This window comes from Spermophilus citellus (genome assembly GCF_964194105.1).
Source record: "Spermophilus citellus genome assembly, chromosome: 9".
Lineage (NCBI taxonomy): Eukaryota > Metazoa > Chordata > Mammalia > Rodentia > Sciuridae > Spermophilus > Spermophilus citellus.
Window position 1 is genome coordinate 86,451,309 of NC_138191.1, and position 19,623 is coordinate 86,470,931.

General features: G+C 36.1%; 1 protein-coding gene across 4 annotated transcripts in view; it reads right to left on the bottom strand.

The window, feature by feature from the left end:
- RAVER2 (ribonucleoprotein, PTB binding 2) overlaps nt 1–19,623 on the bottom strand; it is a 104,257-nt gene that overhangs the window by 41,085 nt on the left and 43,549 nt on the right. For all 4 annotated transcript variants that reach the window (XM_081306342.1, XM_081306340.1, XM_081306341.1 and 1 more), the window contains exon 5: nt 10,561–10,684. In XM_081306342.1, the coding sequence (XP_081162468.1) occupies nt 10,561–10,684 (124 nt within the window). The remainder of the gene's footprint in view (nt 1–10,560; nt 10,685–19,623) is intronic.

Below are 19,623 nucleotides of genomic sequence, written 5' to 3' on the forward strand. Positions count from 1 at the left end.
AGAGAGAAATTGAAGAAGATCTTAGAAGATGGAAAAATATACCCTGTTCATGGATAGGCAGAACTAACATCATCAAAATGGCGATATTACCAAAAGTTCTCTATAGGTTTAATGCAATGCCAATCAAAATCCTAATGGCATTTCTTGTAGAAATAGATAAAGCAATCATGAAATTCATATGGAAAAATAAAAGACCCAGAATAGCAAAAACAGTTCTAAGCAGGAAGTTTGAATCAGGTGGTATAGCGATACCAGATTTCAAACTATATTACAGAGCAATAGTAATAAAAACAGCATGGTACTGGTACCAGAACAGGCGGGTGGACCAATGGTACAGAATAGAGGACACAGAGACCAATCCACAAAGCTACAACTATCTTATATTTGATAAAGGAGCTAAAAACATGCAATGGAGAAAGGATAGCATCTTCAACAAATGGTGTTGGGAAAACTGGAAATCCATATGCAACAAAATGAAACTGAATCCCTTTCTCTCGCCATGCACAAAAGTTAACTCAAAATGGATCAAGGAGCTTGATATCAAACCAGAGACAAGGCATCTGATAGAAGAAAAAGTTGTCTACGACCTACATACTGTGGGGTCGGGCTCCAAATTCCTCAATAGGACACCCATAGCACAAGAATTAATATCTAGAATCAACAAATGGGACTTGCTCAAACTAAAAAGTTTTTTTCTCAGCAAAAGAAACAATAAGAGAGGTAAATAGGGAGCCTACATCATGGGAACAAATCTTTACTCCTCACACTTCAGATAGAGCCCTAATATCCAGAGTATATAAAGAACTCAAAAAATTAGACAATAAGATAACAAATAACCCAATCAACAAATGGGCCAAGGACCTAAACAGACACTTCTCAGAGGAGGACATACAATCAATCAACAAGTACATGAAAAAATGCTCACCATCGCTAGCAGTCAGAGAAATGCAGATCAAAAGCACCCTAAGATATCATTTCACTCCAGTAAGATTGGCAGCCATTATGAAGTCAAACAACAACAAGTGCTGGTGAGGATGTGGGGAAAAGGGTACACTTGTACATTGTGGGTGGGACTGCAAATTTGTGCAACCAATTTGGAAAGCAGTATGGAGATTTCTTGGAAAGCTGGGAATGGAACCACCATTTGATCCAGCTATTCCCCTTCTGGGTCTATTCCCTAAAGACCTAAAAACAGCATGCTACAGGGACACTGCTACATCGATGTTCATAGCAGCACAATTCACAATAGCAAGACTGTGGAAGCAACCTAGATGCCCTTCAATAGACGAATGGATTAAAAAAATGTGGCATTTATACACAATGGAGTATTACTCTGCATTAAAAAATGACAAAATTGGGCTGGGGATGTGGCTCAAGCGGTAGCACGCTCGCCTGGCATGCGTGCGGCCCGGGTTCGATCCTCAGCACCATGTACAAACAAATATGTTGTGTCCACCAAAAAACTAAGAAATAAACATTTAAAAAAAAAGACAAAATTATAGAATTTGGAGGGAAATGGATGGCATTAGAGCAGATTATGCTAAGTGAAGCTAGCCAATCCCTAAAAAACAAATGCCAAATGTCTTCTTTGATATAAGGAGAGTAACTAAGAACAGAGTAGGGAAGAAGAGCATGAGAAGATGACTAACATTAAACAGGGATGAGAGGTGGAAGGGACAGGGAGAGAGAAGGGAAATTGCTTGGAAATGGAAGGAGACCCTTAGGGTTATACAAAATTACATACAAGAGGAAGTGAGGGGAAAGGGAAAAATAATACAAGGGGGAGAAATGAATTATAGTAGAGGGGGTAGAGAGAGAAGAGGGGAGGGGATGGGAGGGGAGGGGGGACAGTAGAGGATAGGAAAGGCAGCAGAATACAACAGACACTAGTATGTCAATATGTAAATCAGTGGAAGTGTAACTGATGTGACTCTGCAATCTGTATACGGGGTAAAAATGGGAGTTTATAACCCACTTGAATCAAAGTGTGAAATATGATATATCAAGAACTATGTAATGTTTTGAACAACCAATTAAAAAAAAGATGATATAAGCTTTATAGAATGTGTTTGGATGGGTTCCCTCCTTTTCTATTTCATAGAGTAATTTGAGGAGTATTGGTATTAATTCTTCTTTGTAGGTCTTGTAGAATTCAGCTGTGAATCATCTGGTCCTGGGCTTTTCTTGTTTGGCAGGCTATTGATGGCATCTTCCTTGTTTGAAATGGATGTTTAGATTATATATGTCCTCTTGACTCAGTTTGGGTTGATCATATGCCTCTAGAAATTTGTCGGTGTCTTTGAGGTTTTCTATTTTACTGGAGTATAATTTTTCAAAATAGTTTCTAAAGATCTTCTGTATTTCAATAGTGTCTGTCATGATATTTCCTTTTTCATCACAAATATTAGTAATTTTAATTTTCTCTCTCCTTTAGTGTAGTCCTTCTTTTCATTAGGGTGGCTAAGGGTTTGTAAATTTTACTTAGTTTTCCAAAGAACCAGCTTTTTGTTTTGTCAGTTTTTAAAATTGTTTCTTTTGTTTCAATTTCATTGATTTCTGCCCTGATTTTAATTATTTCCTGTCTTCTACTACTTTTGGTGTCTGTTTGTTCCTCTTTTTCTAGGGCTTTCAAATGTAATGTCAGGTTGTTTATTTGTTGGCCTTTTCTTCTTTTAATGAATGAACTCCATGCAATGAACGTTCTTCTTAGCACTGCCTTCATAGTGTCAATAGATTTTGATAAATTGTATTAGAGTTCTTATTTATCTCTAAGAATTTTTTTTTTATCTCCTCGCTGATGTCTTTTGTTATCCATGCATCATTCAATAGTGTATAGTTTAGTTTCCAGGTGCTGGAGTAGCTTCTATTTTTTATTTTATCATTGATTTATAATTTCATCCCATATGGTCAGATAGAATGCAGGGTAATATCTCTATTTTTTTTTTGTATTTGCTAAGACTTGCTTTATGGCATAAGATATGGTCCATTTTGGAGAAGGATCCATGTGCTGCTGAGAAGAAAGTGTATTTGTTTGTTGATGCATGGAAAATTCTATATATGTCTGTTAAGTTTAACTTATTGATTGTATTATTGAGTTGTATAGTTTCTTTGCTTAGGTTTTGTTTAAAAGACCTATTCAGTGGTGAGAGAGGTGTATTAATGTCGCCCAGATTGTTGTGTTGTGGTCTATTTGGTTCTTGTAGTTGAGAAGATTTTTTTTTAATATACATAGCTGCCCCATTGTTTGAGGCATAGATATTTATGATTGTTATATCTTGTTGATGTATGAATCCCTTAAGCAATATGAAATATCCTTCTTTATACCTTTTCACTAGCTTTCGTTTGAAGTCCACTTTATCTGATATGAAGATGGAAGCCCCTGCTTGTTTACATGGTCCACGGGTCCATGTGAGTGGTACGTTTTTTCCACCCTTTCACCTTGTGTCTGTGGATCTCTTTTTCTGTAAGGTGAGTCTCTTGAAGGCAGCATACTGTTGGGTCTTTTTTTTTTTTAAATCTAATCTGTCAATCTATGTATTTTAATTGATGAGTTTAGACCATTCACATTCAGGGTTATTAATGAAATATGACTTGTATTCCCAGTGATTTTGGTTTTTAACTTGACTTAGTTTCTCCTTTGATTAGCCCTTCCTGTAGTGTAGTCTCTCCCTGTGCTGATTTTTATTGTTGTTTTTCATTTCCTTCTCCTGGAATATTTTGCTGAGAGTGCCCCGTAGTGCAGGCTTTCTCAGTGCAAATTCTTTTAATTTTTGTTTATCATGAAAGGTTTTTATTTTGTCATTAAGTGTGAAGCTTAATTTTGCTGGATATACAATTCTTGGTTGGCATCCATTATCAGATTACCTGTACCTGACCTTGGTGTTGGGCTTTTAGATCCCAGCTGGTGTCCCATAATAAATGCTACTACAACTAAGGATGGTGGTGGCAATAGTGGAGATAACTCAAGATAGCAGTGGGGGTGTCCCAAGATGGAGATGGGGCTGAAAGGGTGGACTGCCTGTTTGGAGATGCAGCTGCCTCCAGGCCCTATCTGTTGTCTCAAGGTGGAGGCTACTGCATGGGGAGGGCTGTGGCGATGGCTGCAATGTCCCAAGATAAAGATGGGGTAGGCCTGGGCTCCGGAGTGGTCAGCGGGGTGGTCCTAGGCCTGAGCCTATACTTTTTTTTCTTTGATTCTCTTCTTACTTTTTAATTTCTCTCTCTAACCCCATTTCCCCCTCCTTTTTATTTTTCTCCTGCTTTCTTTTTTCTTTTTAAATTTTAACTTCAGATTTTTAGGAAAACATTTTTTTGTTGTTGTTTCCCCTCATTCTTTCCTGTTGGCATTATTGCTATTGATATTTTGTTGTTCATTTGTTTTGTGATATAGGACCTGGGTGACACTTCCAGCCCAGCTGAGAGTAACTGCACCTAGCTACAACCCTGCCCTAGTCCCTATCAAACCTTGGCGGATACTTCAACTTAAAGTATAGGGAAGACAATAACCTGCTGCCAGGTGGGCATAGCTGGGGTAGTCTGACATCCTACTCCTAGACTGTCAAGCCCATAGTAGCAGCAGGGAGAAATAACACAGATATTGTGGACACAGCATCTATGGGGGTCCCCAGCATTGGTCCCTCCCATACCTTTTGGATCACATATGGCTGACAAGACTGGATTTGAGTAGCACAGAAGGAAGTTGTGATTCTGACCCTCACCTCTCCATGTGATATACCAGGGACTGCATCAGTGTCTAAACTGAGGATAACTGCTTCATGTCATTTAATAAAACTGGAATAGCCAGTGTCAGAATTGCTTTCAAGTAGTAGAGCCAATATCAACAGCGCATGTGGAAATAACCTACCACTTGATAGGGACCTCCACTCCCATTATCGGAGTAACCAGCTATGGTGCACTCCACTTACTCCCTCTATACTACACTGCCTCAGTTACCAGAGGAATGCTACTGTTTCTAGACCTACCAAGAAAGCGGACCCCTCAGGCTCTGCTATAGTATGCACTATGTCAAAACTCACTAATCGCAGCCAAAGAGTCCAAAGGGAGATTGCACTATGAAGCCCAGTTGTAATTAAACTCAAGCCTACATAACAAATCAACTTCCAAAGACACGTCATGAAGAGAAGGCTACTTACTAAAAGGCCCTCACATAAAAGTAGAAGAAATATGTTTACCAATCAATGCACAACTCCCAACATGGAAACAAAAAAAATATGAAAAAATAAGCAATCTGATATTTTTTTAAAGTTCATAATGCTATTGTAACAGATGAGAAAGATATTGGAATGGCTAGAATGCCATATTTTAAAAAAATTCAAAAGAATGCTTTTTAAAAATCTCATCGATGGGATGGGGTTGTAGCTCAGTGGTGGAGTGCTTGCCTCCTGCGTGTGAGGTACTGGGTTCGATCCTTAGTACCACGTAAAGATAAATAAATAAAATAAAGGTACTGTGTCCATCTACAACTAAAATAATAATAATAATAAAAATCTCAATGATCTTCAAAAAATACAGATAAATTATTGAATGCATTAAATAAGACAATGCAGCATATGGGTGAGAAATGTAGTAAGCACAGAGACAGTTTGATAAAGGACCAAATAGGAATCTTGAAAATGAAAACTGTTGTCAGAGTAAAACAAACAAACAAATAAAAAAACCTCAGTTGAAAGCCTCCCCAGCAGACTAGATTTAGAAGAAAAAGAATATTAATGTTCAGGGATAAGTCTGACAAAATATTGCATTCAGACAGAAATAAAGAAAAAAAGGCATAATGAAAAGAAGAACATAGACCATCTCTGTGACACTTTTAAATGATCAAATGTCAGCATAATCAGTATACCCAAGGGAGAAGGCTGAAAGAATAGAAAACATGATCAGTTAAATAATAGCAGAAATTTTCCCAAATCTCGGGAAAAACCTAGACTTCCAAATACTGGAGGTATTTAGGACCCCAAGTAAAGGTGACTAGAAAAGATGCTCTCCATGACATAGTTAGAATGTCAAAAGTACAGGACAAAGAAAGAAGATTAAAATCTGCAAGAAATATAAGTTGCCAAGTCACATTTAATAGCATACTTCTCAGCAGAAACTCTAAAAGCCAAGAAAACATGATATATTTGAAGTTCTGGAATAAAAGAACTGCCAAACAAGATTGCTTACCCAGCAAGATTATCCTTCAGAATCAAAGTTGAAATAAAGACCTTCCAATCTCAGCATAAACTAAGGAAATTCATGACCACTAAACAAGCATTATGAAAGATATTTAAGGAAATTCTACATCCAGAAGAGGAAGAAAGATAAACACAAGAGCATGTTAAAAAAATAAATCTCTCCAGAAGAGTAGACATGCAAATGAGAAATAGAAAAGAATCAAACATTATCAATACAGTAAACCATTGAACTTCTAAGATGAATACAAGATAAGAAATGGAACATAAAATATTGAAAACAACCAGAAGAAAAACAAAACAATAGGAGAACATACTGGGTGTAAATGGTCTTAATTCTCTAATTAAAAGATACAGACTAGGGCTGGGGTTGTGACTCAGTGGCAGAACACTTGCATTTATTTATATGCTCCACATATAAATAAATAAAAGTACATCACCAACTAAAAAATATTTTTAAAAAAGGTACAGACTAAATGGATTAAAAAACAAGACCCAACAATATGTCACTTGCAAGAAACATCTCACTTGTATTGAAAAACACACACTGAAAGGATAGAAAATGTTACTCCAAGAAAATGGAATGGGAAAGAAGTAAGAGCAGCTGTACTTATATCTGACAAAAAGACATTGACACAAAATCAGTTAGAAGAATACAAAAGTCGCTACAGATTGATCAAGGGAAAAATCATCAAGAAGATATAATGATTGTAAATACGTATGCACTGGTCGTTGAAGCACCCAATTTGATAAAACAAACACTACTAAACATAAAGGGAGAGACAGGCTCCAATATAATAGTGGGCAACTTCAATACCTGCTCTCACCAATAAATCACCCAGATAAGAAAATCAACAAAGAAACATCAGAGTTAAATTATGCTATAGACCAAAAGGACCTAACAGACATCTACAGAATATTCCACCCAACAACTGCAAAATGCACACTCTTTTCATTGTCACATTGCACTTTCTTCCAAAATTGACACATATTAGGCCACAACACAAGTCTAAACAAGTTAAAAAAAACTGAAATAATTTCTTGCATCTTATCTGATTACAGTGGAATGAAGCTAGAAATCAGCAGCAAGAAAAAAAAACACGTAATTATACAGAACATACAATTATACAGAAAATTATACAGAATATATAAGCAGAGGGGAAATTTTAAAATTCCTTGAATCAAATGAAAATAGAAACACAACCCACCAGAACTGTGGGACACAGTGAAAGCAGTACTAAGAAGGAAGTTTATAACAACGAGTACTTACACCAAAAAAATACAGAGATCACAAATGCATAACCTAATAATGCAAAAAGAACAAACCATCAAAATCAGTAGAAATAAATAAATTATAATCAGAGCAGAAACAAATGAAATAGAGATTAAAAGAACAATACAAAGGGGGCTGAGGTTGTGGCTCAATGGTAGAGCGCTCACCTAGCACGTGTGTGTGTGTGTGTGTGTGTGTGTGTGTGTATAATTTAAAAAAGAACAATACAAAGGATCAATGAAAGAAAGAGTTTGTTGAGAAGATAAAATTGACAAACCTTTATCTAAACTAACCAAAAGTGAAAGCAGACCCAATTAAATGAAATTAGAGATGAAAAAAGAAACAGTCCAACAGATACCACTGAAATTCAAAGGATCATTAGAGAATATAATAACTACATAATATAAAAACTATATGCCGGGCTGGGGTTGTAGCTCAGTGGTAGAGTGCTGGCCTCACATGTATGAGGTCCTAGTTTCGATCCTCGACCCTCAGTACCACATAAAAATAAATAAATAAAAATAAAGATACTGTGTCCATCTACAACTAAAATTTTTTTTTAAAAAAAATTATATGCCAATACAGTTGAAAATATAGAAGAAATGGACAAATTTCTGGAAAGATATGACCTACCAAAATTGAACAAAGGGCATATATAAAACTTAAATAGATCAATAACAAGTATTGAAATTGAAGCAGTAAATAAGAAGTCTTGGGAGTTGGAGGGAAGCCCAGACTGATAAGTTCACTACTGAATTTTTCCAGACTTTTGAAGAACTAATACCAATTCTCCTCAAATTATTCCTCAATAATAGTTTGAGTAATTATAAACTCATTCTACAAAACAAGTATTACCCTGTTATCCAAACCTGAGAAGACACTCTAGTCAGAGGCCATTATCAAAAATACTTTAAAAAAAAAATAACAATAAATGTTGGAGAGGATGTTGGGTAAAATTAGACTCACACATTATTGGTGGAATTGCAAACTGGTATAATCACTCTGGAAAGCAGTATAGAAATTCCTCAGAAAACTTGAAATGGAACCACCATTTGACCCAGTTATCCCACTCCTTTGTATATACCCAAAGAACTTAAAATCAGCATACTACAGTGACACAGTCAAATCAATGTTTATAGCTGCTCAATTCACAATGGTGAAGCTATGGAACCAATCTAGGTGCCCTTCAACAGATGAATGGGTAAAGAAAATGTGATACACACATACACATACACATATACACACATACACACACACACACACACAATGGGATATTACTCAGCCATAAAAAAGAATGATTTTATGACTTTTGCTGGTAAATGGATGAATCTTGAGCCTATCATGCTAAGTGTAATAAGCCAATCCCCAAAACCCAAAGGTCAAATGTTCTCTCTGATATGTGGATTATAACATACACAAGGCGGGGCGGCAGGGGGGAGAATAGAAGTTCAGTGGATTAGACAAAGGGGAATGAAAGGAAGGGAGAGGGAATGGGGATAGGAAAGACAGTAGAATGAATCAGACATAACTTTTCTATGTTCATATATAAATACACAACCAATGAATCTACACATCATGTACAGCTACAGGAATGGGATCCTAATTAGAATAATATATACTTCATGCATGAATAACATGTCAGAATGCACACTACTGTCATATATAAAAAGAACAAATTGAAAAAAAACCTGAAAAGACACAACAGAAGAAATATACATAACTCTGATGAACTCAGATGCAAAAATTCCCAATAAAATACTTTCAAATCAAATCTGACAACATGTTAAAATGATCATATGCTAATCAAGTTGGTTTCATTCCAGGGATACAAAGATGGTTCAACATACACAAATCAATAAATGTAAATTGGCACCTAAAAAGAATCAAGAAGGGGCTGGAGTTATGGCTCAGTGGTAGAGCCTTTGCCTAGCATATGTAAGTCACGGAGTTTGATTCTCAGCACTGCATATAAATAAATAAAGATCTATTGATAACTAAAAAATATTTTAAAAAAGAATCAAGTATAAAAATCAAATGATCATCTCAATTGACACATAAAAAGACTTTGATAAAATTCAAGATTCCTTTAGGATAAAAACCCCAAGTGTCTCTTCATTTGGGTACTCCTAAGTTATGTCCTTTAAAATACATACAATTATAATCATAAATATTGTGCTTTCCTGAGTTTCTGTCTGTTGAATTCTCAAAACTGAGAGGGTGCTTGGAACTCCCAAATTTATAGCAAGTTGGTCAGGAGTGTGGGTGGCCTTGGAGACCCATTGAATTTCTGTCTAGAGCTATAAAATGGGGCACTCATGTGGAGGACTGAGACTTTAACTTGTGGGGTCCATGTTAACATCAAGTAATTAATTCATGCTAGAACTAAATTACAGTAGGCAAGTGGATGTTAGGCAGTTGGGATTGAAACAGAATAAACTTATTTAATATATTTATTCTAAACTTTAGTATTGAATATCAGGTCTCATTTCCTCACAATGCCAAAACAGACATTTTGTGTATATAAAGTACATTGTACATTTCAGAAGGTAAGTTATTACCAGAAAAAGAATATTAAATACATATTCAATGTATATTGATAGTATAAAGATTGGCATAATACTTACAAAATAATAATGCTTTCATCACTAGTTACAGAGTGAAAGAATTTTACATCAAAAAAGGGAAGAACAAAAGAGGAAACAGATCTTTAGCACTTTTAACATAGTATTCTGCTAAAACTATTACACAGAAATATATTTTTTGTTGATAGAGGCTATAACAATGTAGTATGTTAATTATTACCACTTGTTCTATAAATTTATGTCAACTAAGAGCTAAATTGAAAGTTTAATATTTAACATTTATTAATGGCAAAGAAATAGGAAACACATAAGCATGTTGTACCTACCCAAAATAGCCAAAATACATTATCACCTCAGATTATCTATTAAAATTCAATAACAAGTCTGGGGAAAATTATATATTTTAGACTAATTTAAGTGTGCTTTTTTTAACATGTAAATGTACTTTTTGAATGTAAAGCAGCTGTATTAACTTCAAGCCAACATTCTGCATTTAGTCAGGACATGTGGCACTTACCTGGTTTGACAGCTCGTTGTAGCTGGGGTTGTAGAAGAACTTGCAACATGGCGGGGTTGTTTAAACTTTTCATAATTTGTACTGGATTTGGCTCTGGAAGTAATCCCTTTTGATTACTGTGCATCTTCAGCAAATACAGAAACAAGAAACATTAGACCAAGCACAAAAGATGGAATTTTAAAGGCTTTCTTCCAGAAATTCTCATTTGCCTAAGATCTATTGTCTCATAAACACAATCTGTTTTGTGTTATGTATCTGCTGTATACTTGCTACCATCGTGCTCAATTACATGTTAAGATGTCCTGTCACGCGTCGGACATGAAATCCTTATAGACTATTTCAGCTAAATTCCAATGGGCTTCAAGAAGACTAAAGTTTAATAGAATAAATCTCTTTACAAAGTACAAATAGATGACGAGGGAATCTCAATTTGCTAACAAGGAGATAATGTGTTGTTTTAACATGACTACTCTGATGCTAATAGGAGAATCTTACTATATTACTAATCGGAAGTTTAACAGTATGGGCTGCCTCGCAAATCAGAATTTTCTTATACTAAAAGATCTTTATTTCATTACCTTAATCCTCCAATTTGAGACTAAGAAGAACTGGCGTTGCATATATGTAATTGGTAGCTCCCTAAAAACAAAATTGTTTTCAGTTTTTAAAACCAGTGTGATATATGAGGATATTAAAATAAAAAGCAAACTGTAAACTTCTAGCCTGAGAAAACGGAGAAATGACAGGGACAACTGGGTCCTTCTCCCGGGCCAGATACTGTGAAATTGAGAGGGAAAGGGAGAAACTGGCATATGACCATTGAGAAATCCGCGGAGAGAGCCAAGGTGTGAAGGTAAACAGGAGCAAGAATGAGAGACCCTGGACCTGCACAGGGTGATTCAGAGAAGGGCATTTGAGTTGTTCAGTGGTGCGGTTCCCTTTGCACTGCCTTTAGGGAGCATGGCTCTCCTGGCCAGCACAGCAGGGCAGGAAAGAGCGGCACTGTCCCAGTGACAGCCAGAGGACCAATGACTCAACAACAGGGAGGCACACCAGGACAGGGACAGTGGGCACCAAATAATGCTAGTATGGACAGAACAGCTGGTTAATGAAAACCTCGTTCCCATATCCCCAGCCTTCTCAGTTCCTCCCTCGAACACCCACAGTGCAAGGTAGAACAGTTTCAATGGAGGAAAGCAGAACTGAGCGCAAGACGGGGAGGGGAGAGGCAAAGAGGTTCTTGCAGGACTGTCTGGCTGGGGTGGGAAGAGGACCTGGCCAAATGTGAATGGTGAAGGCAGAGCATCTCTGCCCTGAGGTCCCTGCCTGCCTTCCCTAGACCCTAGCCTAAGTCCCATATGTACCTCTCCCTGTCTATTCCTTCTCCCATCAAACTATTTTTTTTTTTTTTTTTTTTGGTGGGGCAGATTAAACCTAGGGTCTTATGCAGCATATGTTCTACCACTAAGCTACACCCTGCCCCATTATATAAACACTAACATACAAGGAAGCTGATAGCTGCCTCCATGAAATATGTGTTCATAGGAGACAGCAACTAGACATTTAGGAAACAGAGCTGCTCAAAATAAAGGCAAAAAACTGGATTGCTTATAAGAAAGAAAGCAAAATCAATGAATAAGAAATAACAAGAAAGTCTAAAAAGAAAATGAATTTTTATTAGTAACATGAAGCAAGGCCATGCAGTTATAAAGACTAACTGGTGAGCAATAGTGGGTATGGAAATATAAACACTGAGAAAAATAAAAGCGGCTCTCATTTACTATAGACTTGGCATTGTTCTAAGCACTTCACGTGGGTTAGATTACACATTCTTTGAAAACAATTCTAAAAGTTGGTATTATTATCCCCATTCTATAGATGAGGAAGCTGAAGAAATTCATAAAGCATTATTATTAATCTCCATTACACGATTTAACATGAATAAAATAGTAGAAAAAATATGTACATATATATGATTAAAAAATAAAATAGTGATTTAAAAGGTCAGGTTAAAGAAATAGAAAGTACAAGAAAACAAGTATAAGCGGGGGACAGAGGTAGAAGTGTCAAGACCTACATAAAAGGAATCCTGAAGGAGAAAATATGAAGGAAATCTCTGAAGAAATGACAACTGAGAATATCTCATTATTAAAGAACATTAAAGACCACAGAATGGAAGGGTTTACAATGTCCCAAATAGGATGTCCAAAAGAAAAAAAGCCCATCTTTTCATATTTCTTGGCATGAAATTTATGGACATCAAATCTCAAGAAAAACTGTGAAAAGCTTCCAATATGAAAGAGCATACCTCCAAATAAATAAGGATCAACATCAACTCCTTTCTCAAGGCATCTGCACTAGACACAGGGAGATGATGAACTTGTATTTTCCAAGTAGTACAGGAGAAAAGCTCTGGACCTAGACTTTTGTATTTAGCTAAGTTACTATTTAAATATCAGAAAGGAATGAAAATGTTCTCAACTATACAAGTTATCAGAAGGGTTTCCCACATGAGTACCTCTTTCAAAGTGTCCTTGGAAGAAGTACTCTGGCGAGAAAAGAAATAAATGTAAAACAATATTGCCTGTTATGTGAAAATTAATCTACGTAATTATCATTTTAATCTTGTTTACTAAAGATAGGGTCATAAAACAATAAAATAATATTAAAGACAACTCTAAAGTAAAAACGTAGACAACAATATGGTGGCAGTAGGACAGGATGGAGGAAATGAGTGCAGGTGAGAACGATCTCAATAGAAGACAGAGCACTGGTGAACCTGAGAGTGCTCTTTAAGGATTCAGGGACAACCCCCCAGGAAGATAAAGATAGACTGTATAGCTCTCAAACCAGAAGAAGAAAGATTTATCTATCCAATAGAAGGAAAGGGAAAGTAAAGGAAGTTATGTACCTAAAACAACATATACAGAAAAAAAATGGCAATATAAACCAAAAAAAAGTTGTAGCCATTGCAACGTCAGACAAAAGTTTTCAAGGCAAAAAAAAAAAAAAACCCAAAACGAAACCCCAAATATTGACAAAATGATCGATATGATTATGAACAAATGTGTACCTAATAATTAATATATACTCAAATACATTCTATATATCTCATATATACATAGCAACAACTGACAGAATAAGGAGAAAAATCAACAACTATATATAAAAATTTCTAATATATTCCTCTGAGACACAAATCAAGCAGATAAAAAGAAGCAAACATACTGAAAACTCAAATGAAAGTTTGAATTGATACGAACTTAAGAATGAACTGATACGAACTGATATTTATGTACATATATCTATGTACATACACATTCATAACCCACAAGCATAGAGCTTGAGTGGCTCTAAGCACAGGTGGATCCACTATCCATCAGGGCACCAAGGCCACAACATCCATTCCTCCCCAAATCAACATTAAAGATTAAGTTCTCTAACCTTAATCAAAACAATTAGAAATCTGTCGCAGAAAAATAGCTTGTCAAAATTCCTAATTTGTTATAAACCAAAACTATGCATGTTAATTAAGCTTTGAGTTTAAAAGGAAATCATAATAAAAATTGAAACATTCATAATTTAAAAGTTATGACATGGAAGCATAGCATTAGTTAGAAGTAAATGTACCTTAACTGCATTTATCAGAAAATAACCAGACTGAAAAAAAAAAAGAGAGTTAAGAATTGACATCAGTAAAGATGGGTAAATATATTCTCTTCCTCCCTTCAAAAAAAAAAAAGGAGAAAAGGAAATATAAAGAACAAAGAAATAAGGAAATCATAAAGGCATAAATAAGCAAAAGAGAAAATTTTGAAATGATGAATATAACAAAAGCTATCACTTTGAAAAAAATAGATCTTTTATAAGCCTGATCAAGGATCAAAAGGAAAATGCAAATAAATAAAATATAGAAAGAAATGAGGAAACCAGACAGGATGTTTTAAAAATAATAAATTATATGTCAATAATGTTGAAAGCTTAGATAAAATTGATAAATATATAGGCTACACTCAAATGTGAAATATGGCACAGAAAGAATAAAAACTAAAATATGTAACTATCCATAGATGAAACTTACGTGGCAATCAATAAGTCCTTTTGGAAGAAGCACAAGGACTAGGCCCACACGGGTTTATTTGGTTTTTTTGTTTCTTTGTGTGTACTGAGACTTGAACCCAGAAGTGCTCTGTCACTAAGTTACATCCCTGGCCCTTTTTATTTTTTGAGACAGGGTCCTGCTAAGTTACTGAGGCTAGCCTTGAACTTGTGATCTCCTGCCTCAGTCTTCCAAGTACTTAGGATTATAGGTGTACGCCTCCATGCCTGACATCCCATGATTGTATAGACATCCCTGTTTATACAAGCTGGAAGGAAGAAAGGAAAGGAAGAAGTAGAAAAGTACTAAAATCATTTTATAAGATCAGTGTTATCTTAATCCAAAAAATAAGAATGGTACCAAAAATTTAAGTGCGTTCAATTTATGAGCGCATGTGTACACCACATATCAAATAAAATACTGACAAATCAAACAATGCATTAGAATAAAAGGGTGGTTTATATAAGAAAATGTGTGATTGACCACATTAGTGAGCTTGTGAAGAAATAACACAATTATCTCAAACATTGTAGAAATAGTTACATAAAATTTAATCCCTATTTATGATTTTAAAAAATCTCAGAAACTTGATAAAAAAAAATATGTACCGTAAACCTATAGGAAACATCAGTGATAACTTACTTTGTGTGTGTGTGTGGCACTGGAGAATGAACCCTGGCCAGCGGTTCACAAGAGTAGCTGGGATTACAGGTGTGTATCATCCTTCCTGGCATATAATTTACATTTATGACTGAAAAATATTTACGATTTCTGTCACTGTTATCCAATTATCCAATCATAAAGGGCCATGTAGGTCATTCTAAGGAATTAGAATCAGGGTAGGCATTAAAGAATATGAAGAAAGAAAATGACATAATATAATTTGAAGATAAGAAAGATCACTTTGATGCATTGTGGAAGGGGGATTAGAAGAAGAAAGACGAATGGCTTGGGGATCATGTAGGGAGTTATTCTAATCACAAGTGAGAAAAGATGACATCCTGACTAAAATAACAAACATGCAGACAAGGTCTCAAGGACTTGTGATTTTAGATGTAGAGTTTAAAGAATTTGCTGATATTTCTGACATGTAGACATAAGGACACCAATCATAATTAACGCATGACACATAAAGTTGTTACAGAATATAAAAAAGGTGCCAGAATAAAATAATTTTCTTTTTAAATGTTGAAATTGAACTAGTTATTTAATTTAAAGGTAAGCTAATAAGCGAGCCTTTGGAACTATAGATTTACTACTTATAGAAATATGGTCCAAAAAATATGCCTGCAAGTCATAGTTAACAGACAACCATTGAGGCGATTGGAGTGTGTTAGAGGAAGGAAGTCAGAAAGTGAAATACAGAAGTCTACGATATCTGCCCTTTGGGGAAAAATAGGAGTTAGGGAAGGAACCATTAGGCAGGTAAGAAAAAGAATGGTGTGACAGAATCCATGGTAGCAGAGAGTTTTAAACGTCAGAGATCAAGCAATAAAATATTAAAAATATTTTATATATACCTGCAAGATACAAATATTAAGAAATCCTTGTTTAAAAATGTTCAACATCTTCTAGTAATTAGAGAAATGCAAATCAAAATTACTATAAGATTTCATCTCATGCCAGTCAGAATGGCAGTTATCAAGAATACAGACAACAATAAATGTTGAAGAGAATGTGGGGGAAAAGGCACACTCATACATTGCTGGTGGGATTGAAAATTGGTGTAACCAATCTGGAAAGCAGTATGGAGATTCCTTAGAAAACTTGGAATGGAACCACCATCTGACCCAGCTATCCCACTCCTCGGTATATACCCAAAGGACTTAAAATCAGCCTACTATAGTAACGCAGCCACATCAATGTTTATAGCAGCTCAATTTACAATAGCTAAACTGTGGAAGCAATCCAGATGCCCTTCAATAGATGAAAGGATAAAGAAACTATGGTATATATACACAATGAAATATTACTCAACATTAAAAGAGAATGAAATTATGGCATTTTCTGGTAAATGGATGGAGTTGGGAGAATATCATGCTAAGTGAAGTAAGCCAATCCCCAAAAAAGCAAAGACCAAATGTTCTCTCTGATAAGTGGATGCTGATCCATAATGGGGGAGGGCATGGGAAAAACAGAGGAACTTCGATTGGGCAAAGGAGAAGGAGGGGTGGGAGAGGGGCCTGGGTATAGAAAAGATGGTGGAATGAGATGGATATCATTATCCTAGGTACATGTATGACTGCACATGTGGTGCGACACTATATTGTGTATAACCAGAGAAATGAAAAGTTGTGTACAAGGAATCAAAATGCATTGTGCTGTCATATATACCTACTTAAAATAAATTTTAAAATGGAAAAAAAAAAGAAAGAAAGAAGAAAGAAATCCCTGTTGATTTTTTTTTAATGTTTATTTTTTAGTTTTCGGTGGACACATCTTTGTTTGTATGTGGTGCTGAGGATCGAACCCAGGCCGCACGCATGCCGGGCGAGCGCGCTACTGCTTGAGCCACATCCCCAGTCCCTCTCTGTTGATTTTAATGAGAGCAAATTTACTTGATTAGGGTAGGCAGAAGCTACATTGCATTAGACTGAGAAAAAATGGAAAATTAAGAAATAGTGACAGGGAGCAGGACCTTTTTGTTAAATAAGCTCTATTAATTTATTTATATGGTTATAAAGGCCAATATCTGGACAGGGCTTTTTTAGGGAAAAGGCTTGTTGATGTTTATAGCAGATGGGATGGAGCTACTGAAGCAAGTAAAAATAAGTAGAAAGGTAATGATCAAGGGCCCCAAGGATGGGGGCATAGTCATAAGCCCCTGCTTGGCCAGGAGAAAGCATAGCCCTACCTCCAAGAGAACAGAAATATTTACCGGCTTTGTTCACCAGAGAGTATTAAACATCTCTGAGTGCATGTCGTGGGTACCCTACAAGTACTTGTGGAACAGATGCTATTGATCAGAGAAGGAAGCAGGAAATTTGGGCATGGATAAGAAAAGATGAAGGAATGCATTCAACACATGGCCACCATATTTCTATACAGTAGGAACCATGATCATTGGGCAGAAATAAAGAAAAAAGCAGGAACAGAGTGCAGGGTTTAGGTAGTTTCTGTTAAAATGGAAAAGAGCTGATGAGAGACAAGCTGAAGATTTGCTGGGGGTGGGGGCAGCTATAACTACACGTCATTCATCTTTAATGGCATCAAGCTACCCAGTTGTTTGTTTTTCTCAAAGAGGACACAGGGCCCCAATTTCAGAAGTAGGCAACCGGACAAACTGAGTTTTAAACTCAGCAAATCTATCGCAATGAATAGACAACTTAACCAGAGGCAATGAAGTTGATGGTGAATGAATGGCTGAAGTAGTGACTTACATAAGGATATAAGAATGAGAACCTCTAAGGGGGATCAGGGTGAGTCAAAGAGGGTAGGAAGAGGGTGGGAGATGTGAGAGTAGAAGCCTAAGAACAAGAGCTTGTCCAGTCTTCTAATTTCCTCTCTCCAGCTCATCTACACATAAACCACTTTCAGATTAATCTCCAGATGGCTTATCTTTGATTCTGTCACACCTTGTTTATTTAAATTCTAAACTGCCTATCAAATTCAACATAAATTCTTTGAGTATTCCACATAGTCCCTGCTTGGGCTTCAACCTATACCTCTCTATACAAAGTGCAACTAGACCTTGTACCACTCTCCAAGCACGTAAATTCAGCTCAGACTACTGCTGCAACAGTTTTTTCCCACCTAGGGTGACCACTCCCTGCCTCCTGAGGGGTCCCAGATCTAGCAAGTAAAAATACAGGATGTTCAGTTAAATTTGGAGTCAGATACACAACAAATAATTTTTAATATAAGTATGACTCATGTAAAATCTGTATTTGGCAATCCTATCCTCCACCCCCATTAACACATGTCAATATCTCATCTGCTCTTGAATGTCACCCGAAAATGTCACCTTCATCATGCAATCTTCCCCAATTTCCTTCAATGAATCAACAAATATTTGCTGAGCCCTAGGATGAAAATTGTGGTCTCTGAGATCTCTAAGGAACTTTGAGGTTACAGAAGTAGAGAGGGAAATAAGTAGAACAGAGAAGTAAGTACAATGTGCCTTGTGAGGAAAAGAGGAGACTTTTGCTATGGATCCTTATGAACACTTGTTGAAAAAGAGGCATTTAAAAACTCACTACAGGGAATGAGGATGTGGCTCAATGGTAGAGTGCTTGCCTATCGTGTATGAGGCCCTGGGTTCAATCCCCAGCACTGCAAAGCAAACAAACAAAAAATTCACAACAGAAGAGCAACTCAAATAATGTGAGTTGTATGAATGAAATTCCTTCAAAAATACACTTTACTAAATACAATTTCTTGGGGTTTTTTTGTTTGTTTGTTTGTTTGTTTTTTGTTGTTGTTTGGTTGGTTGGTTTTAGGTACTGGGGATTGAACCCAGGAGCACCCTACCACTGAACTACATCCCAGGTCCTTTTTTATTTTTGTTTTGAGACAGAGTCTTGCTAACAAGTCCAGGCTGGACTTGAACTTGCAATCTTCATGTTTCAGCCTCTGGAGCAGCTGGGATTATAGCTGTGCATCACCAAGTGGACTCAATTTCTTTTTTTGTAACAATTTCTGGCTTGATTTAATGAAGATACCAGTTAGCCAACTTTAAAAAAAAAGATGAATATCTTCAATGTAATAGAAATATAACAATGGTCCAATTAAAGCTCATTACTTTGGGTAGACTAGATAGATTAAGATAGTATTAGAGGGGGCTGGGGTTGTGGCTCAGTGATAGAGTGCTTGCCTAGCATGTGTAAGGCACTGGGTTCGATTCTCAGCACCACATATAAATAAATGAATAAAATAAAGATCCATCAATATCTAAAAAGAATTTTTAAAAAAGAGATAGTATTAGTATGTTCTATATCCTAAAAAAGGGGGGGGGGAATCTTGCT